This window comes from Gopherus flavomarginatus, chromosome 24, assembly GCF_025201925.1.
Source record: "Gopherus flavomarginatus isolate rGopFla2 chromosome 24, rGopFla2.mat.asm, whole genome shotgun sequence".
NCBI lineage: Eukaryota > Metazoa > Chordata > Testudines > Testudinidae > Gopherus > Gopherus flavomarginatus.
This window is the reverse complement of record NC_066640.1, coordinates 10,663,735-10,682,894: the sequence shown is the minus strand read 5'-3', so window position 1 is coordinate 10,682,894 and position 19,160 is coordinate 10,663,735. Positions and strand designations below refer to the sequence as shown.

The window sequence follows — 19,160 nt, the reverse complement described above, 5'->3', positions numbered from 1 at the left end:
GACAAGTCCCAGAAGCATCATGCGGATGGGCAGCAACCTAACCCCCTCCAAGCACAGTGTGGATTTCTCGGCGCACCAGACAATGCTTCCCCTTGCTGGCTGCACTCATCAAAATCTAATTCGCCCTCCTGAGCCCCTTGGAGACAGCTGGGGAACAGAAGGTGTCATGCTCCATCGAGCAGGGCAAAGCAGCTGTCTCGCCATCGGCCTGCAGGGTTGCTAAGTGGGCATCAATCTTGCATCACTTTGCTGGGGCCACGGTCGAGTGTGTGTGGGGGATAAGTTTACAGTGTCACCTCTAGTCCCTCCTCCATGGGTGTCTGCTTTCAGCGAGCGTGACCGGTGGCTGTCACCAGTGCTGATGGACTAACACTTCAGCACAGCAGGGATCCAGCAAGTGTCTCATGCTGGGCTCCTCTGGGAACACCCCGCTGCCAGGGCCTTTTCTCTCCTGCATCCCTGCAGGGTGGTTTTATCAGAGCAGACAGAAATCCCCACCTGTTAGCATTCGCGCTCAGGATCAGCAGTAGTTTTGGAGCAGGGGGAGAGCAAGAGCCGCGGAAGAGAGCCCGGCCCAATAAAGGATTGGTTCCGTTTGTGCATCCACGCTGTGTCTGGGATGGCAGAGGTGGGGCGAGAAAGACAGCTGCCATCGCTGCTCATGAGACCGGTACGCTTGCTGTGAAGCCTTGTTTCCCTTTGCTGTGGGGTGAAAGTGTAAGCAATTGGGAGCAGGTCTGTCTTTTTATGATGTGTCTATACAGTGTCTCGATCATTACATGCTACTGTAAATAAATTAATAAATAACTTCAGAGGGACTGTCATTTCCTGTACATTTGTACTGCCCTTAGCAAAATAGGAAGCTGATCTAACTGACAAGAGGTGCTACCGTGTCTCAGTTTCCCCTTCTGTAAAACAGGGATAATGATTTTGACTTCCTTTGCCAAGCATTTTGAGATCTGCTGATGAAAAGGGCTGTATAAAAGTGAGGGATTATTATTGTTATGACTGCAATATACATAATTAAAATAATGGACAATAGCAATGACCCTCCGGACTTTGGGCAGGCAGCCCAGCAAAGGAACTTTATGAAACCTACCTGAAAATTGCTCCTTTAGTGAATCAGATTTGACAGTGTGTTTTTTTGTTTCTCTTTTAAAAGATACTGAAAGGTCTGGATGTGTTTATTTCTAAGATGGGCCCAAAATAAAACCCTGCCCATCCTAACCCCACCACAGCGCAGCTGGCCTGGGACAAATTCCTGAGCTGCTTGGTGCCTCAGTTTCCCCATCTGTGAAAAGAGGGATTGTAAAATTTACCTACCTCACAGCAGGGACAGAGGGGATGCGGTGAAGCTGAAATGTCTGTTCAGAGCTGCTGTCAAGATGTCAAGTGTCCCATAAGTGCTAAGTCGTTAGAAATCACTGCTGGAAACAGGAGCTGGTGGGAGGCAGCTGGTCTCGCTTCTGTAACACTTCTGTTCATTACAGTGCTCTGGATTCAGGCAGCATTTTCCTTAGTGCTGTCACTTCACTCCTCTTGAAGTAGGAGCTGCAGGCGTTTCGATGAATGGCTTATGAAAGATGCTTTAGTTCCACCATTGCTTCTGTAAGCGCATGTGTATCCGCTGCTGGAATTCAAACTGTTACCGTCTCACATTGGTACCCCAACATTGCATCCTTGGACAGCAGAGAAACTCAGTTTCTTAGGGCATGGCCATACTGCAGTCCCAGGTTGCCTCTCCTGTCGATGAACCTGAGCTAGCTTTAATGTAGCTGGCAGCAGTGAGCTTCAGCACATGTATCATTGGGCATGCCTGCTCTGTAGCACCCCCTTCTGGCAAAGCATGGTGCTGCGGGCCCTGCCCTCAGTTTACCCTCTTCAGGAGCTCCGTAAGTCACCTCCACCAGTCCAGAGTTGTTAAAACATTCCCCTTCTGCGTCTAATTTGCAATTCACAACAACACACAGTCCTGTAGGGCGTTCCCCCCTCCACCCAGAAGAGAACCCTCCCCTTCCCTGGGCCATTCCCCAGCTGGAGTCTTTCCACCCCCACCCCACCCTCTTTTCCCAGGAGAGGCTCCAAGCCTTTCAGCTCCACCCTAGTTCTTTCTTTCTTTCTTTCTTTGGCAAAGCAGAGTTGGCTGAAGACTCTATATCTAAATCTAACTACTTAGTGATTTATATTCTCTCATTCTGCCCTGGGTCTTCCAGCAGGCAATGGTACAACACCTGTCTAATACTACCCCATTTCCCTGATATTTTCACCCCCGTTTCCTCTTCCTGTTTCCCCCTTTATAAGGCGCCGTCCATCAGACCAATTTGGCCAGCAGGTAATGAGTCACACGTGCCCACCACCTCTTAGAGGGCAAGTTCCCCTGGGTTAGCTTGCTAACCCTGCAAGTATTTACCCAGGGTTCCAGGTGGGCTTGTAGGAGTCCATGCTAATATGGCCCCACTGTTCCTTACCTGAGCTAGCATGATCAAAGCGAGCTCGGGTATGTCTGTGTGAGCTGCAGTCACACTCTGTGACTGGAGACTAGACGTGCCCTTCGTGGCGGTACATCCCCTGCTCAAATGCTGCACCCAATTGGAACTCCAGCTGTGTGCCCTGTACGTAAAAGAGACTCCCAAACCCTGACGCTGAAACAACTTCAAATGGAAGGCGATTGCTCTAACAACATATGCAGATTAATAGATTAGTATGAATTATTTGTATTACTGTAGCACATAGGCATGCCCGTCATGGACCAGGACCCGATGGTGCTAGGCGCTGTCCAGATACAGAAGAAGGCAGTCCCTGTCTCAGAGAATCGCATCGTCAATTTCTCTTCTGGTGTGACAGCACCAGGGAGTCTGTGTGGACAGCAATTGGCAGCTTCCTGTATGAAAACTCCACTGGGCTGAAGCAATATAATCATCTTTCTCTGGTGTCTTTGAATCTGAGCATCTCAGAGTGCTTCGCAAATACAAAATAATTTCATTGTCAAGTCCTCCTTAGAGGATAGAGAACTCTCACTGTGTCTGGGTTAGAGATGGGGAAACTGAGGCACAGAATAGTTGAGCAACTTGCCCAAGGTCATCCTTGGAGTCAATGGCCGAGTCTGGGGTAGTACGCAGGAATTCCTAGCTTTTTTCTTCTAATCACCAGCTCGGACTCTTTCCAAGAGTTGGGCACAGAGCCCAGGCATCCTAGCGCTCAGTCCTGGGTTCAGATCACTAGCTAACACTCCTTTCCAGAGCGAGGGACAGAACACCGCAGTCCTAGCTGCTTCTGCTCTAACCACTAGGATACATTGCTGATGGCAGTCTGGTTTTCTGACATATTATTAACTCGTGCATTTTGTTGGTTTGTGCCAGGCCCCGGGCCGGGACAGTACCGTCTGCCTCCTACTGTTGGATTTGTCAACCACGACTACACCAAGTTAACCAGCCCAGATTATTCCTTTCACAGGAGACTCAACAATGGCAGTAAGTCTTTGTGAACCAGTCTCTCTAAAACAGCCTGGGTCTGACCAACGTCAGCCTCAGATTCTTCCCGGTGCCCCCCTCACACACAATTCCCTCAGCTCCATATCCAGTGTCACTTCACCCACCTCCCAGTCCTTCCTCCGAGCAGCTGCTCAGGCACTCAGTCCAAGATAAGCATGTGTGTGTATACCTCCCCTCCATGTGTGTATACCTCCCCTCCATGTGTGTATATGGCCCATATGTGTTTTGGTCCCATCTCTCTGTGTGAAACCCAATGTGTGTGTGTGTGTGTGTGTGTGTGTACCCTCCAAATGTGGGTTTGTGTCCTGTCTCTATTTGTGTGTGTTTATATCACCCATGTGTGTGTTTGTGTCCCATCTGTGTGTGTTTATCACCCATCTGTGTATGTGTGTTTTCTCTGTGTGTGTGTGTGTATCACCCATGTGTGAGTGTGTTCTGTGAGTGTGTCACTCATGTGTGTATCACCCGTGAGTGTTCTGTGTATCACTCGTGTGTGTATCACCTGTGTGTGGTTCTGTGTGTGTATGCCCACGTGTGTGTGTGTATCACTCGTGTGTGTGTTCTGTGTGTGTATCACTCACGTGTGTGTGTATCACTCACGTGTGTGTATATCACCCGTGTGTGTGTTCTGTGTGTGTGTGCACGTGCATGTGTATCACCTGTGTGGGGGTTTGTGTTCTGTGTGTATGTGTGTGTTTTCTCTGTGTGTGTGTGTGTGTGTTGCATATATCACCCATGGGTGGGTGTGTTCTCTGTGTGTGTGTTGCCCATATATGGGTTTGTGTTCTGTGTGTGCATCTAGGAGAACTTCTTGCACACGGATCTTTTGTGCTTTGCCATTGTGTACAGTTTTGCTGTTACCACGAGCGTGCTGGAACAGGGCAACTTTGAAGCTGCATTATCTCAGCTGACCAGGCTGAGAGCACAGACACCGCGGGACACCTGACCGCTCTTTATTTTCCAAAACAAGAATGCACAGGGTGAAGCAGGGAGCCAGAGCTGGGAGGCCAAAAGCACATTGTTCTCAAGCTCAATAGGATTTGTAATTAAAACCAATACACCTTTCCTCCCTGCACCATACCCCTCCTGGCCAAACTGCATCCTCTCCCCGTTCGGTCACAGCGTGCTGCTTCCGCTTCTGAGGTGTCATTGAAATGCAGGCCCACCACCATCAGCGGCTTCTGTCACTCATCTCTGAATGCAGCTGTCATGCTGTCCTGACCTTAGCCTCAAAGCAGCGAGCCCCACTGGCCTCTTCCAGTGGCCTGTCGCTACTAAAAATGACAGAAGCATGCCCGATTAGTGGAGGTTTTGACTGCATGTACCCAGGAGAGTATCAGAGGAGTAGCCGTGTTAGTCTGGATCTGTAAAAGCCGCAAAGAGTCCTGTGGCACCTTATAGGCTGACAGACGTTTTGGAGCATGAGCTTTCATGGGTGAATACCCGCTTCGTTGGATGCATGCGTCTGATGAAGTGGGTATTCACCCACGAAAGCTCATGCTCCAAAACGTCTGTTAGTCTATAAGGTGCCACAGGACTTGTACCCGGGAGAGTTGTGACCGCTAGTTGTAACAGGCACTCTTCAGCTGTCAATCTCAACGAACAGGGGAGTAACTTTATTCCCATTGTACATCTGAGGAAACTGATTTCCTAAGATCAGGAGCAGCAGAACCAGGGCTAGAGACCTGCCCTCCCCTGCAGCCCTGTCAAGATCTTGATGTTGCTTACAAATGATCAAAGGCCTGGCTCTGAGCTCATAGCTGGGGCTTTTATACGGCTGCAATTCCATTAACTTGAGTAGAGGTCTTGATTTACACCTGTGTACGTGAGTGGGAATCAAAGCCCTTTATTTACTCCAGCGTCATTCCCCAGGAGGGGTCGGAGTCTGATCTCAGGTCAGTGTAAATCCAGAATGACTCCATGGAAATCAGTGGGATTATAACAGTGTAACAGATCCGAATATGGCCCGGTGTGGATGCGCAATCCAATTAAGATGTGACCGACAGGCCCGTGACCGAATTCATCCCTGGTACGATCCCAGGGAAGTTACATCAGGCATGAATTTGGCCCACTCCATAGGAGAAAGCACTGTCCTATCTTCCCAGCCGCCCCATTGCTCTATGCTTTTCCCTTTTGTTGTCAGTGTATTTCAAAGATTCAAGCCCAGGTCCCTGCTATTACGTGGACCCGCAACTCACTCGCTTTGGCAGGAGCTGAGGCCCATCCTATTCCATGCTGGCGAGAGCAAAGATCATGGGTGAGTGGAAGAGCATCAAAAGCCTCCATTGGGCTAGGAGTTGGTGGGGGGCACACGGGTGGCTGGTTTGGTCGTGTCAGCAGCTCTTTGGGTTGATTTTAAATTGAATGTAGTGCTGGTCTGGCAGCCCCTGGGCCACTTTTTATCCTCAGGGCAAGCCACTCCTCTGTCATTGATCCTTGCTTCGGCCTGGCGGGAGCCCCTAAGGGTGAGAATGGCCTATTCAGCCCTGGGCTGAGGCTGCTTTCAGGGGTGAATCTGCCAACTCTGGGGTCGGCTTTGGTGCAGCAGACACCATGGGTGAGGTTTTTGATGCAGCAGAGGATGGCCTGTGACAGCCAGTTCATTCAGTTGCCTGCCCTGGTAGGAGTGGGCATTCCTGCCCCACCAGGGCTGGATCGGACGTGGCTCTGCAGAGCTGCAAGGCCCCTCCTGGTGCAACAGTGGAGGCAGGAGACCAGACGACTAGTGCGCTCTGGCCTGGGAAATCCTAGACTCCACACCGGCAGCATGCCACATCCAGCGTTATCGGGGTGATATGACGCGAAGCTGGGCACGAACTCCCGTTCCTGACTGCGTCCAGCTTTAGCGTTTAATGCTGTGTCTCCTTCGCGCAGCCACGGACCCCTGGGCCAGGCAGGTACAGTCTAGAGAAGGCCCCACCTGTCACTCAGCGCAGGCCGCCGTCTTTCACCATGGGATCTCTTACCAAGTACCGGTGGGTGGATCCCGTCCCTGCCGCGAAGAGCTACACTCTCCCCTCACTGCTGGGCTCCCGGGTCCCCAGCAAACCGTCCAGCCCTAGTGTCACCATCTCAGGACGGAACAAACACGGTGACTTTTCTGAGGACTTGTCCCAAAAGCCCGGCCCTGGCCATTACAACGGGACAGATCCCAACACCTACTTGCACCGGGCGCCTGCCTTCTCCATTTGGGGGCGACGCAGTGCGCCCTGGGCTGCCTTCCGGACACCGGGGCCTGGAACGCACAGCCCTGAAAAGGTGACCGCTCACAAGACAAGAGCTCCAGCCTACTCCCTGGGTGTCCGGCACTCCGAATTTGTCACTCCTCTCATCGTGGATGTTTCCCAGTGACAGAGCAGTGGGGCGGCAGTTCCCTGGCGTCAGGTCACTGGCCTTGATTTACCTTCCCTGCCTTGATCTACTGGATCGCCAGTGACTCAGACTGGAAGCTCTTTGCTTTGCCCCCAGCCCATTCATGCCACGCAGTCCTGGGAAAGCTTCCAAGCAGCAGATGCGCAAGCACTTGAGACATTTAAAACAGGGCCAGTCCAAACCTCTGCAGCAGGAGGAGTCTTCCTAGGGTTGCCAACCTTCCAGGATTGGCCTGGAATCTCCAGGGATTAAAGATTAATCTTGAATTAATGATTATGTCCTCATGTGATGAAATCTCCAGGAATACATCCAATCAAGCTTGGCAATCCTAAGTTTTCCACCTCTGGCCTCTGTGACGCTTTGATTCCCTAACAGCCTCCACAAACTGGGTTCTGATCTTCCCACTTGGAGACCCAAAGTTTCTCTAATAAACAGCAGCAAAGAGTCCGGTGGCACCTTATAGACTAATGGATGTTTTGGAGCATGAGCTTTCGTGGGTGAATACCCACTTCGTCGGATACATCCACAGGACTCTTCGTTGCTTTGACAGATCCAGACTAACACGGCTACCCCTCTGATATCTAATAAACAGGTCAACAAAGAAGAACGTCAAAGACCGTGTTTGTATGCAGCGTGGACCTGACGCAGAGCTCTGGGTGGCCCGCAAGCGTGTCTCTCTCACCAACAGAAGCTGGTCCAATAAACGATAGCACCTCCCACACCTTGTCTCTCTAAAGATATTTTCAGGGGAGAGGGAGAGGGGGAAAGGAAAGAGGTGCCGCTTTCTAGCCCCCTCCCTGGCATTCCTCCAGCTTCGATTGTCACAGTTACTTTCCCACTGTTTATTACTGCTGCTTCTTTTGGCTCTTCTCCCACCTAAGGCCGTGAAACTAGGCTGGTTAGTTTCACTTGCCGTATCTAGTCAGTTCCCTTTCAGGTTCTAAGGCAACACTAGGCCTTTGCGTTCGGGTTTACAGCCCTGCAGAGGGGACCTTTGCAATTCACCCCCTTGGCCCCGATGAATGGAATTATTTCTGTTGCAACAGGTTTTTAACCCCACCTTTCCCCTGTGTATTTTTAACAACATTTGGGCCTGAACTATTCACTCGCATCATTTATAACGTACAAAAAAGTTTCCAAAGGTGACAGAGGTTCTTCAGGTTCAGAATAAATTTACTAACCGACCAAAGACAAGATGTTGAAATTTTCTGCCTCCCCTGCTGCATCGCAGCTCTCCACCCCCACACCCTAGGTTTCTTGACCTTTCTGCACTAAACCACACCACCCTGCTAGCCCTCACACAGAGCTGTCAAGTGTCAACACCACCGGCGTAGGCGCCTCCTTCCCTGTTCCTTCCTGCTCAGCCACGGACACCCCATGAAGAACTGCACCACAGACCCTTCACTGGTGTCAAGGGATATAGGCTGAGTTATATGGATGTAAATCAGTAGAGGATCCACCTCGCTGGATGGGAAGGGGAGGAGGGGAAGATAACAGGACTAGCCATCTTGACAGTGTCCTGGAGAACTTGGTCACTGGCCCCACACACCAGTTCTGTCCTGTGCTAGGACTCGGGGATGTATGAATTTGGGAGGCAGGTGTGATGGGGGTTATAATGTACCAGCAGATCCCATGTAGCAAACGGTTCCAGTTCTTTCTGTGCAGGAGGGAATGGATGGGCTTCCGCTGCACGTGTGAAAGATCTTCCACCTATCACTGATGCTCCTTGCCATTTTAACCCCCCAAGCAACATAGCAGAGACATCTCCTTATGCCCTGTCGGTTGCTGCAGGGGATACACCCTCTATCCTCCCACCCATGTCTGCCTTTGTGCTGCGAGACCAAGGGTGAGTGTCTCCTGGACACGAGTACCCAGAGCCTCTTCATTTCCCACTGCTCACAAAGGGGGAGACCGAAGACGGGAAAGCTTCAGTTATTGTGAGCTGCTGGGGATAGAGCTCGAACCCTTCTTCTCCCTGGAATGGCCCGGCGCACCTATGGCACCCCACACCATTAATAAATAATAGGAGGTGGCAGGCCAGATCCCCAGCTGGGATCAATCAACATCGTTCCTAGGACACTGCCAAGGCTGATGCACCTGCTGGTGCCAACGGGAGCTAGTTCTACGTAGGGGGGTCTTCTGTATGGGAAAGTCCTAGAAACCTGCTCTGGGAGGGATAATCTTCCTGTAAAATAGCTGTAAAAGTGTTCTGTGCCCAAGTGCCGCACACTAAGTGGCTATTTATTTGTATGTGCAAGGCTTCGCACATCAGGACCATGAGGTGTTACTGGCAGATTAATAGCAATAATCAGGCCACATTTGAGAGATGTCAGTCTCTGCTTGAAGGGTGAAACCCAAAGCCTGGGTCTGATTCTCCCCTGCTTTGGACCACATGTCACACGTGGAAAACTAGGTGTGGACTAGCCCCAGGTCTACCAACCTCAGTGAACCTGGCCCAGGTTTCAGATCTATGAATGTAAGAACCAGGCAGGCTTTGCCTGAAAATACCATATCCCAAAGGTGGCGTTGATCCTGCTGGGAAAGGGTGAAGTGGTCTGTGCTGATTGGCTGAGGCAGGCAGTTTGTTACCCCACCTGGAAATGGGGAGTGGGGATGGTGCTCTGGGGAGATAGGATCTAGGGTGTGGGCTGAGCAGTGCAGAGGGAGGAGCAGCCAGGTCTGGGGAGAAGATCTGAGCCAAACTTTATGCCAGGTTATTGTTGGTAGCTGTATTAATAAAGCCCAACCTTAGGAAGGGAAGAGGATGTACTCCACAAGCTGCAATTGCAGGGTGTGAGAACAAGCTGGGAATGGCACTTCTGCACAGTAATGACAGCTGAAACCAGATTTCTGAGAAGCCAGCATCCTGAGGATGAGGATGGAGTGGCTCCTTTTTCCTTCAGCTCCAAATCCTCTCCAGAGAGAGTGGCTGTACTGAGGCCTTAGGCCTTCCCCCACTGTATCGCCCACTCTTTCCCTAGGGTGGCTGAGGATGATGGGAGCCTGATGCAGTCATGCTGTTACGTGGCCTGGATTTTATGACCCACCCTGGCCAATTAATCATTTGCTGATTTCTTTCTAATAAGTTACATCTGCTGAGTTTCCACTGGGCCTCTGCCTGGTGAGGGGGGCCCCGGTTTCACCTCGGGTGACTTGAAATAAATAAATAGATACCACCTCTCTCCACCCTCTCGCATGTTTATTTTCCCCTTGATCAATAAACATTAACCTCCTGCCTGCATTTGCTGGCCCACAGAGGGAAACAACAAGCAGGCAGCAGATAGGGGAGCCACTCTCTGCAGAGAGCCCAGAGGAAGTGGTGAGAGCAGCGGACAAACTGCAGCAGAACTCAAGTCAGAGGGCTGACGAACTTGCCAGCACGGGCTTTCAGCAGCCCTGCCTCCGAGAGTGAAGTGGGTGCCATCAGAGGGAGATCGGTTGCTGGCAACAAGTAAGTCCTATATGAGTTTTGTGTGTGTGTGTGTAGTTATCGGGGTTGGAGGCTCTCCACTTCAAGTTGTCCTGTTCCCAAATGAAGCAGAGTCAGGCCCAGGCACTCCTCAAATGGGAGACCTCTACTACAAAGTGGGTTGTGTTGATTTCATAAGGGAGAGTGGGGTTCGCCATGGTGCTAGGTAGTGACCCCCAGCTCCCACAAGGCCGTAGAGAGAGCTGTGCTTAGCCTCAGTGTCCTGGCCCAGTTCCAGTTAGGGTAGAATTGCACCGTGCTCGTCTGACACCCCTCCCACCCACTGAGGCATCTGGGACTCTTCACCTCCAGGTCTAAATTCTAAAAGGCAGGGAGACAGAACAAACAACAAACCTGTCTAGAAATATTCAGCCACTAGGACTAGGAGATCAGAAGTCACTTCTGCTATTCTTCTATTGTATTTTAACACTTGATCCTGCTGTGGCTGGTTCTCTGGAAAGACCAAAGATTAGATAGACTGTTCTGGAGCAATGCGCGCTGTTGAGTGGTGGCTGTGTTCCGCCCCAGAGCTGGCTGCATTTTGGTAGTGCATGAAGTGGCTCAAAGGGCCCACGGAGATGCAAGAACATATTAATACATCAGAATGTGCATCTCCCTGGCCCCTTATCCATTCACACAGCTCCTCGAACTGACACTGCACAACATCCATACACACACACCCCCTCACGGAAATACATCCTCACACTGACACAATAACAGACATACCCACCATACACTCTCGCTGACACGGCCATACCCACAGGCCCTGTACTCCTCCCCCACCCGCACAGAGACCAAAATGAGGGAAATGTTTAAGCCCCTTTGAGAACAGAGGCGACGCCTGTGACCTATCCCCATCAGCTGTCTCCCCCTACCCCGACAGCACACCAGGCTCCCCCCTTCCTTCCTTCGGCTTTATGTGCGCTGCAGAAAGAGGTAGGTGTTTACACTGAGGCAGCTTTCCATGCAGGTAGTTTTCGCCTCGCTGTAGCTAATCCAGGTCAATCCCCCCCACACCTGGGGTTGACCTCGACCAGCCTCGTCTGGGTGAAAATGACAGTGTTGTGTCTCCACAGGTGTAAAACCAACTCCCCTGGCCACATCCTCCGCTCGGCCTCTTGCCCCACCTCCCCCCGTTTCCTGGAAAGAGAGCAGGGTCCAGGGCCTCAGGCCGGTGGAGCAGTGACTGCACGAAGGATGAGAGATGGCGGGACAGAGAGGCCCTTTCATTGGAAGAACTGAGCCACACAGCCCCAAAGAGACAGTGGTTCCAGGGGGCCAAATAGGCTTGGCAACTTTCTAATCACACCAAACCGAACATCTCTGCCCTGCCCCTTCTTGAGGCTCTGCCCTGCCCTTCGCTGATGCCACGCCCCTTGCTCACTCCCCCCCCGCCCCCCGTTGCTCACTCTTCCCCACTTTCTCTCACTTTCACCCGGCTGGGACAGGGGGTTAGGGTGCGGGAGCGGGTGAGGGCTCCAGCTGGGGCTGTGGGCTCTGGGCTGGGGGTGCAGGTTCTGGGGTAGGAGGTGGGAGGGCACTACGAGCTGGCCAGGGGATTGGGGTGCAGGGGGCTGAGGGCTCCTGCTGAGGGTGGGGCCAGGGATGAGGAGTTAGTGGTGCCTAGGGGCCACAGGGACCAGGCGGCCACTTCCAGGAGCCGTGCAGAGCCAGGGCAGGTAGGGAGCCTGCCTTAGCCCCAGGCCCTGCTGCGCCACCAACTGAACTTTTAATGGCCCTGGCGGCAGTGCTGACCGGAGCCACCAGGGTCCCTTTTTGACCCGGCATTCCACTAAAAATCCGGACCCCTGGCAACCCTACCAACGGGGTCTGATGTGAGGTGAATTGAAGCAGGGCCTGGCAGCACTGACAACCATGAAGCCATCACAAGGGATGGTCAGATCATGCTCTTCCATCTCCTGGGGTTCCTACAGGGGCCATGCACCTCAGCCAACTGGGCCAACTTCAGACTGGGCCTGCAGAGATGGTCAAGGAGAAGCATTAAGAGGTGATCAGAGAGGGGCATTTCTGGGAGCGTACGGGGGGGTCAGGGATGGGCACTTCTGGGGGTGCACAGGGGGGTCAGGAAAGGACACTTTTGGTGTGGGGTTTGTAAACCTCATCAGAACTAGTGTGTGTGTTGTGCATGTGTATAAGGCACGTGTGTAAAATACTTTTTTGGGGGTGTGAAGGACAGTGTGCCATTGCATGTCAAACCATGTGTGGCAAATGTGTTTGTGCATGTCGTGCATGGACTTGTGCATGTGTAACACATGTACATGTGTGCATCTGGGTCTAGTGCGTGGGGGAGTGTAGGTGGCTGTTGGTGCTGCCAGGCCCTGCTTCACTTTGCCTCAAGTCACACCCCATTGGGCCCCGGCTGGACCGGTTGTGTGCAATGCACGTACAGGTGAGCGTACATGTGGATACGGCTCAGTGTGTTCACACTGCCCGATGACAGGCACAGCAACCAGCTGTGCAAGGCCAAAGCCGCTGCTGGTGGAGGAAGAATCAAAGACAAAGCCCCCGGGTGGGAGCAGCTGATTCAGGGCTTGGTGCGCAGATGAAGCCGAGCAACAGGGGCAGGACAAAGGACCCCTGTCAAGATCAGACTCCTGGGGTGAGTCCTGCTCTCAGCCACGCTCAGGCGATGCTACGAGGTTGCCCAGTTCCCCACTGTGGCCCAGGGCTGTCCCTTGAAGCAGAACGCTTCCATCACACAGCATCCGTAACTTAGTACAATCTGGGTGAATGCCTCACCCTTGTGCTTCCATGCCAGGAAGGAGCCAGGGGTAAGAAGCTAAGAGAAGAGACTGGCACGACCCTTGCGGATTTCTCGGCACCCGTCAGCCCTGGGCGATAACGCGTTCTGACAGCAACCCTGAAGCACAGCTCAGCCTAGAGCCAGTCAGCCTAGCGTTTCCCCGGCTGTACCATGACGATAACAATTCCCTGCCTCATGGAGCACTGCAAGGACAAAGCCCGCAGGCAGCTCAAACACTCCAGTGACCAGGGCCCCAGAAGTGCCCTAACGGATAGAGACGGACGGAGGCAGAGAGTAGATTAAGGCCTCTTCTGCTCACAAAAGTTTTCCTGCTTTAACGCTGCTGGGGTAATCACAGAGATGCTAACCCTGCTAGTATGGATGCACGGATACCAGGCTAACGGTGTGTCACACCAGTATAGTAATTCCTCGGTGGGAAGGGGAGTAAGCCCTAGTGGTGTAAGGCACTTTTTCACTGTGGGGCTGTAGCGATAGAAGACCATCGGTGAAATGTCACACTCTGAACTGACACATTAATTCCGGTACAAGAGCGGTGTGCAGTTCAGGCTTAAGTGAGTCACCCAAGGCGAGACTCGAGTCATTCATAAGCCAGGAATTAAACCCAGCTCTCCACTAGACAGTCTTCCTCCTCAGTCTGGCTGGGCGAAAATTGGCATCTGCTGGATCCCCGGGGCTGCTGAGTGGGCACATTGCCCTGGGGGCAGAGCCACGTTGCTATAATTGCTGATCTCCATCATCCGTCCCATGGAGGTGACTGTTCCAAAGGTGCTGGTCCCCAGGGCTTCTCTGTCCAACAATTTCTGTCAAACCCAGGGCTGGGCATGAAGCTGTTCAGCTGCCATTTTTCTTCTCTCCTTCTTGCATCTGAGCGTGTAAGAAAATGTAAATTGCATTTCCCTTGGACTGGCTGGTGCTGCTTCCCGGGTCCCCTTTGAAACGTGGTCGCCTGCAAATCACTTCCTTCTGCCCAGCGTGCGGGGTGGTTTAGCTTTCATTCCAGGAGCCCCTGCAGACACAACCCAGCTGCCACAACGTGCAGCCAGATCAGAGGGACCCAGTGTTCCTCTTTGGATGGCTCTTTGATGGATAAATTGTTTGCCGCCGGCGGTGAGGCACCTAGACTTTTGTTTTCATGTTCGGCTTCTAACAATAGCCTCCTGTGAAGGTCCCCTCCCCATCCCATCTTACCTTTCCCCTGGGTCTTTGGATTGTCTCCACAACAGCCAGAGATGCAGAGCAGAGTTGTGCACTGAGGACCCGGGAACGAGCCTTCAAGCCAAAGGCTGGAGTTCTCCCTCAAGGATTGGAGCTCCCTTCCAAAGCAGAGCTGGACTGAGGTCCGAGCTCCACCCCAGGGGCAGGGGACTGGCACAGTGACCTGGGGGCCCAGGCTGGAGTTCCGGCCCAGGGGCGGGAGGTTTGGAGCTCAGCACCAAGGAGTCGAGCGCTTGCAACAGTGCACCGGCCTTGAGCAGGCAGAGGGGTTACGGTGCCATGCGGGCAAGATCTCAGATCCCAACTGAGGACAGAGCAGCAGTGCAAGGATAGAGGCTAAGCGGGGAGGAGCGGCGTGGAAAGGAGGAATGAATCCCTATGGCACGGGTGCAAAAGGACCACATCCCCCTCGGTGAATTCCCAGCAGTGCAGAACAGCCCCTTGCCCACGGGAATTCTGGCTCAGGTGGCGCTCTTGGGTGGCAGCAAGACACAAAGGCAGTGTCAGTCTGCAACTACTGCAAGCTCACTACAGAATGGCACTGGCACCAGAAGGCACAAGTTAGAGCATCTCCAGAGCTGCTGTAGCTGGCGCCCAGCAGTGGCCGAATAGGGGAGGGAGAAGCAGCTTCTGCCTGTCCCAGTGCTGGTGCAGGGATGGATCAGGGGGATCAGAGCCGTGGGTACTGCCTGGACTCTGCTGGTGTGAATGGTGTAGTGCTGCTGGGTTGCTTTGCTCTAGGAGACCGCAGGAGGCCGAGATCAGACCTAAAGAAGCTGGGGCTGCAGCAGAAGCTGGGAAAGCCCTAGCTGCTCGATAAGTCTCTAGGGCCCAAGGCTGATTGCAGAGGAGATGGAAATAATCCCTCAGCCACCAGGGAGTTCTGCTGAGGAGAGCAGCCTGCATCTCCGGGGATTACTCCAGGAAAAGGAGCTTCTATTCTTGTCCCTTCCTGGCCCAGGAGGTGCCAGCATGGTGAAGGCAGAGAGCACTGGCTCAGGGAGAGCCATGGATTGTCCTGCAGGGTTGATGGAGCTCTGCTGGAGGAGTGGTCAGATAATTCATCCAGCCGAGGGGTGGTAAAGAAAGCACAAGAAACCAGATTTCATGTGCCTGGCCCGCCGCATACCGGCACCTCTGGAAACCGTGGGCAGTTGCCCCATTGTCTTGACCCTCACGTTGTCACTTACACCTGTGCATAGAGTTGCCAATTTTGGTTGGACATATTCCTGGAGGTTTCCTCACGACATCATCTTTCATTCAAGATTCATTTGTAATTCCTGGAGACTCCCGGACAATCCCGTGCAAAGCCGACCTCACATGCTACCATTCTGATCGGGACCATTGCGTTCCCACCATGAACTGGGATGGGGGGCCGTAGGAAAGTGGAGGATCAGGCCCCATTTGGCAAAGGCCCCTGCGTGCTCTGTCCTCGCTGATCACAGATCTCTAGGCCTCTCCAGACACCCGCCTCTCAGCACCACTGCCTCTGCCCAAAGCCTGCAACAAACTATCTGAGACTTGCTTCCTGCAGCCCTGAAATGCAGCTGCCTCTGGGATGGAATGCAGCAGCTCCTAAATGGCACCATGGCAGCACTGCCCAACAGTTAGAGAGAGGAAGTTAAATAGAAGAACCAGCTCCAAATGAGGCAGTGCCTCCCCAGTAACCCTGGGCTTTAAATGGACGTCTTCAATCCAAGTCCTGCCCAGACTTAATCTTGTTTAGCTAATAGAGGATGAGGAAAGCCTAGTCAGATGCCTACAGACAGCATGATAGCAAATGTCTGAACAAATCTGAAAATGCGTCTAGCAGGGAGCACATAATAACCTCCCCCCCAACCAAGGTCTATCCTTCACAGCACCTTGGAACCCAGGGTCTGAACATCTTCTGGAGCAGCTTTAAAGAACACCAGAGCCCCTTCTCCCTTCCAGGTTCTTAAGGCTGTTTAAGAAAAGAAAACTGGACCAAAAGAGAGAGACACACTTCTTAATATGGCCACAGCGCATGTAATTCTATTACCTTGCTTTATTGATCGTACTCAGAGCAATTACTGGCTTTCGCCCCATCACCTGCCAGTAAAAGAGAGAGAGAGAAAGAGACAGCAAGGAGAAAACAAAGAGATGGTCACACATGCATTCTGGAGTTTGAAAACAAGAGCCCCGTGGGGAAGGCTTTGATTTTTAATTCATGTGTCATTAGTGGCTGTCATCTGTACGAGGCCCCCACTCCTTATGCGGGTTTTTTCTTGGGGGGGGGGTTAGCTAAGATATCAGGTTACCTACCTTCCTTTCATCATCATCTGCAGAGGAAGATCCTATGTGGATCAGGAATGTAATTAAATTTCAATTTGTTCAAGGGGCGGGCACCATATGGTCAAATTGGAACCAAAACATCGGTTCTGTGATACCTACCACTTCACAAAGCCCCAGAGCCATGGGAATGTGTGCGTGACTTTAACGAGATGAGATCCAGCTGGAAACAGGTTTGATAAAGAGGTAAACATCCCCCTGCAAGGCAAACAGGGCAGTTCCAGGCATCAGTGCACCATCGCTGGAGGGTGACAGCCACTAGGAATGAAACTGACTAGTCTGTTTTCACTCCCCAAGCCCTGCAAAGTGCAAAGACTGACAAGAACATTTAGCAGGATGGACTTGTGATTAAGACACTCGGGAACTCTAGGTTCAATTCCCAGCTCTGCCACAGAAGCCCTGCATGACCTTGGGCAAGTCTCTTAATCTTTCTGTATCTTGCTCCCCATCTATAAAATGGGGATATCACTTCCCCACACCACAGGGGTGGTGTGAAGCTAAATTCATCGGTGTATTTAAGAGGTGCAAAGACTCCAGTGCCAGGAAGCAGCTAAAATCGTAGACAGAACCCCTTAGGGTGTGATCAATGGAGCTGTGTTCACAGACACAAGCTGAGGAGAAGGCCCTTAGTGTTTTAAATATCAGCTGCTACTAAGAACACAGGTAGGATATTTTGGGCTGGTTTTTAGAAGGGCTGAGAACGTTCAATGTCCCCCTGGACATTGAATGGAGTTGCGGGTTCTCTGAATCTCTGAGCATCAGGCGCAAATTTAATTTGAGGGGGGCGGGGGAGGTTAAATATATTATTTTGAGTGGCGAGATTCCCTGTAAGGGTTTCCCCTTCGCTGTAGATTTTGGCAAAGAGGAGAGAGAGTTACTCCTCCCCTTACTGCACAAAGCCTCGAAACAAATCAACATGCAGGTGATGGGCTCGTCTCCAGGTGTAGGATAAACCAGAGCAAACAAGAGCCCTGGTTTCTGAAGCAAAGAAATAAGGCTCTCGCTCCAATCCCTGGAACAAACACCGGCTTCGACGTAAACGCAGAGAGAGAACAAATTCCAAGGCGCTTAGCGAGCCAAGCAGCTGGGCTCCAGAAGCGGCCCTGTCTCCATTCAAGCTAATTATGCGGCCTAAGCTGCAGACTAGCACAAGTGAAGACTCCTGCCTCACTTTTAATAGCTCCCAGTAGGAAGGCGGTAGCCTTCCCTGGCTCCACCTTAGCCTGTGCGCCTGCCACTGACAGCCCATTAACTCTGCAATGGCTGGACTGGAGCACGTCTGCACGATGCCACACAGATGAGGTGGCCATTTTCACTTTAGTGTGAATCAACCCAGACGGTTTAAGGCCCCTGTGGGGAAGTGTCATTTTAAAGGGAGATGTGTGGGGCTGAATTTTCCAGGGATGCCTCATTGACAATGCTGCGCGGTGCACATAGGCCCTGGCAGGAGGGACCTGTATCATACTCTCCAGCTACAGATCATCCGTGAGGCCAGAGTCTAGGCCTCTGCCACTGGAACCAAAGGATTAATCCATTAGCTGGCAGCAGTAGAGGACTCTTATCCTCTATGTGAACTAGCTTCTACAAGGTGATGTGACTCATACAGCCACTGTGTTTCGGTTGCACAGGATGTAACCGAGGGCAGAATCTGGCCTATCCATTATCTAGTCAATTGCTACAAAAGGACATCAGTGGAAAGGAGGCATCAGGAATGTGACAGGGCGATTCAGGATGATGCAATCGCTCTTCACTTCTCTCCTTGGCTGGTGAACCAGTCCTCATTCAGGTCCGGCCTGGTTGGTGGTCCCTATCCGAGTCTCTGATTGGTTTTCCAGTCCCTATCCAAGTCCCTGATTGGTTGGCGATCCATTCCCTAACCAAGCCCGGGATGGTTGGTGAGCCAGCCCCTAGCCAAGTCCCCACTTGTTGGTGATGTGCTCTCTAGCTCACCCACAAGTTGTTGGGCTTGACGCACAAATCCCCAGGTGAACTTCTCTGCCCAGTGATCTGCAGGAGGTCAGATTAGAGTCGACGATCATAATGGTCCCATAATACATTTTATAATCCACGGATCTATAATCCCTGTGTAGGGTCCCATGTTCCTTCCCCCCCATCTCGGGGTGTCTGGAGCATGGCACCATTGCTTGGCAGAGACAAGGAGCAGGAGAGCAGCAGCGGGTGCATGTGAAAGCGATCAGGCTATTTTCCTAGTGCCCACGGCCCTTTAGGCCCACTCCCAGCTAGCTTTGGGGAGAGGGAAAGCAGGAAGGTGGAAAATCAGCTATCTCCCCACTCTGGCCTTTAACCCCGGGGCTTGCTGTGCTAGGCAAACCCACTCCAAGAGGTGCCGTGTGGACCAGGGCCTCCCTTCTTTGCCCTTTGCATGGGGTGAGTGAGCCCCTGGCTGGCCCCGGCCAGGCTCCTCTCTCTGCCTCTGTCCAGTGCTGGCAGATGGCTGTTTATGTGGTGGTGGAGCAGCGCAGGCCAGGTCTGCAGCAGCCAGGCTGCTGGCGGATGA

The 19,160-nt window shown here is 52.4% G+C and overlaps 1 protein-coding gene across 1 annotated transcript; it reads left to right on the top strand.

Annotated features, from left to right (window-relative positions):
- Positions 1-339: 339 nt before the first annotated feature.
- On the top strand, positions 340-7,657 carry ODF3L2 (outer dense fiber of sperm tails 3 like 2; the record flags this gene model as incomplete). Its single annotated transcript, XM_050934177.1, is given in 4 exon segments — positions 340-670; positions 3,360-3,470; positions 5,635-5,742; positions 6,355-7,657. Coding segments are annotated over 4 exon segments (1,038 nt in total), but the record flags the coding sequence as incomplete, so codon positions are not given.
- Between the last annotated feature and the right edge of the window lie 11,503 nt (positions 7,658-19,160).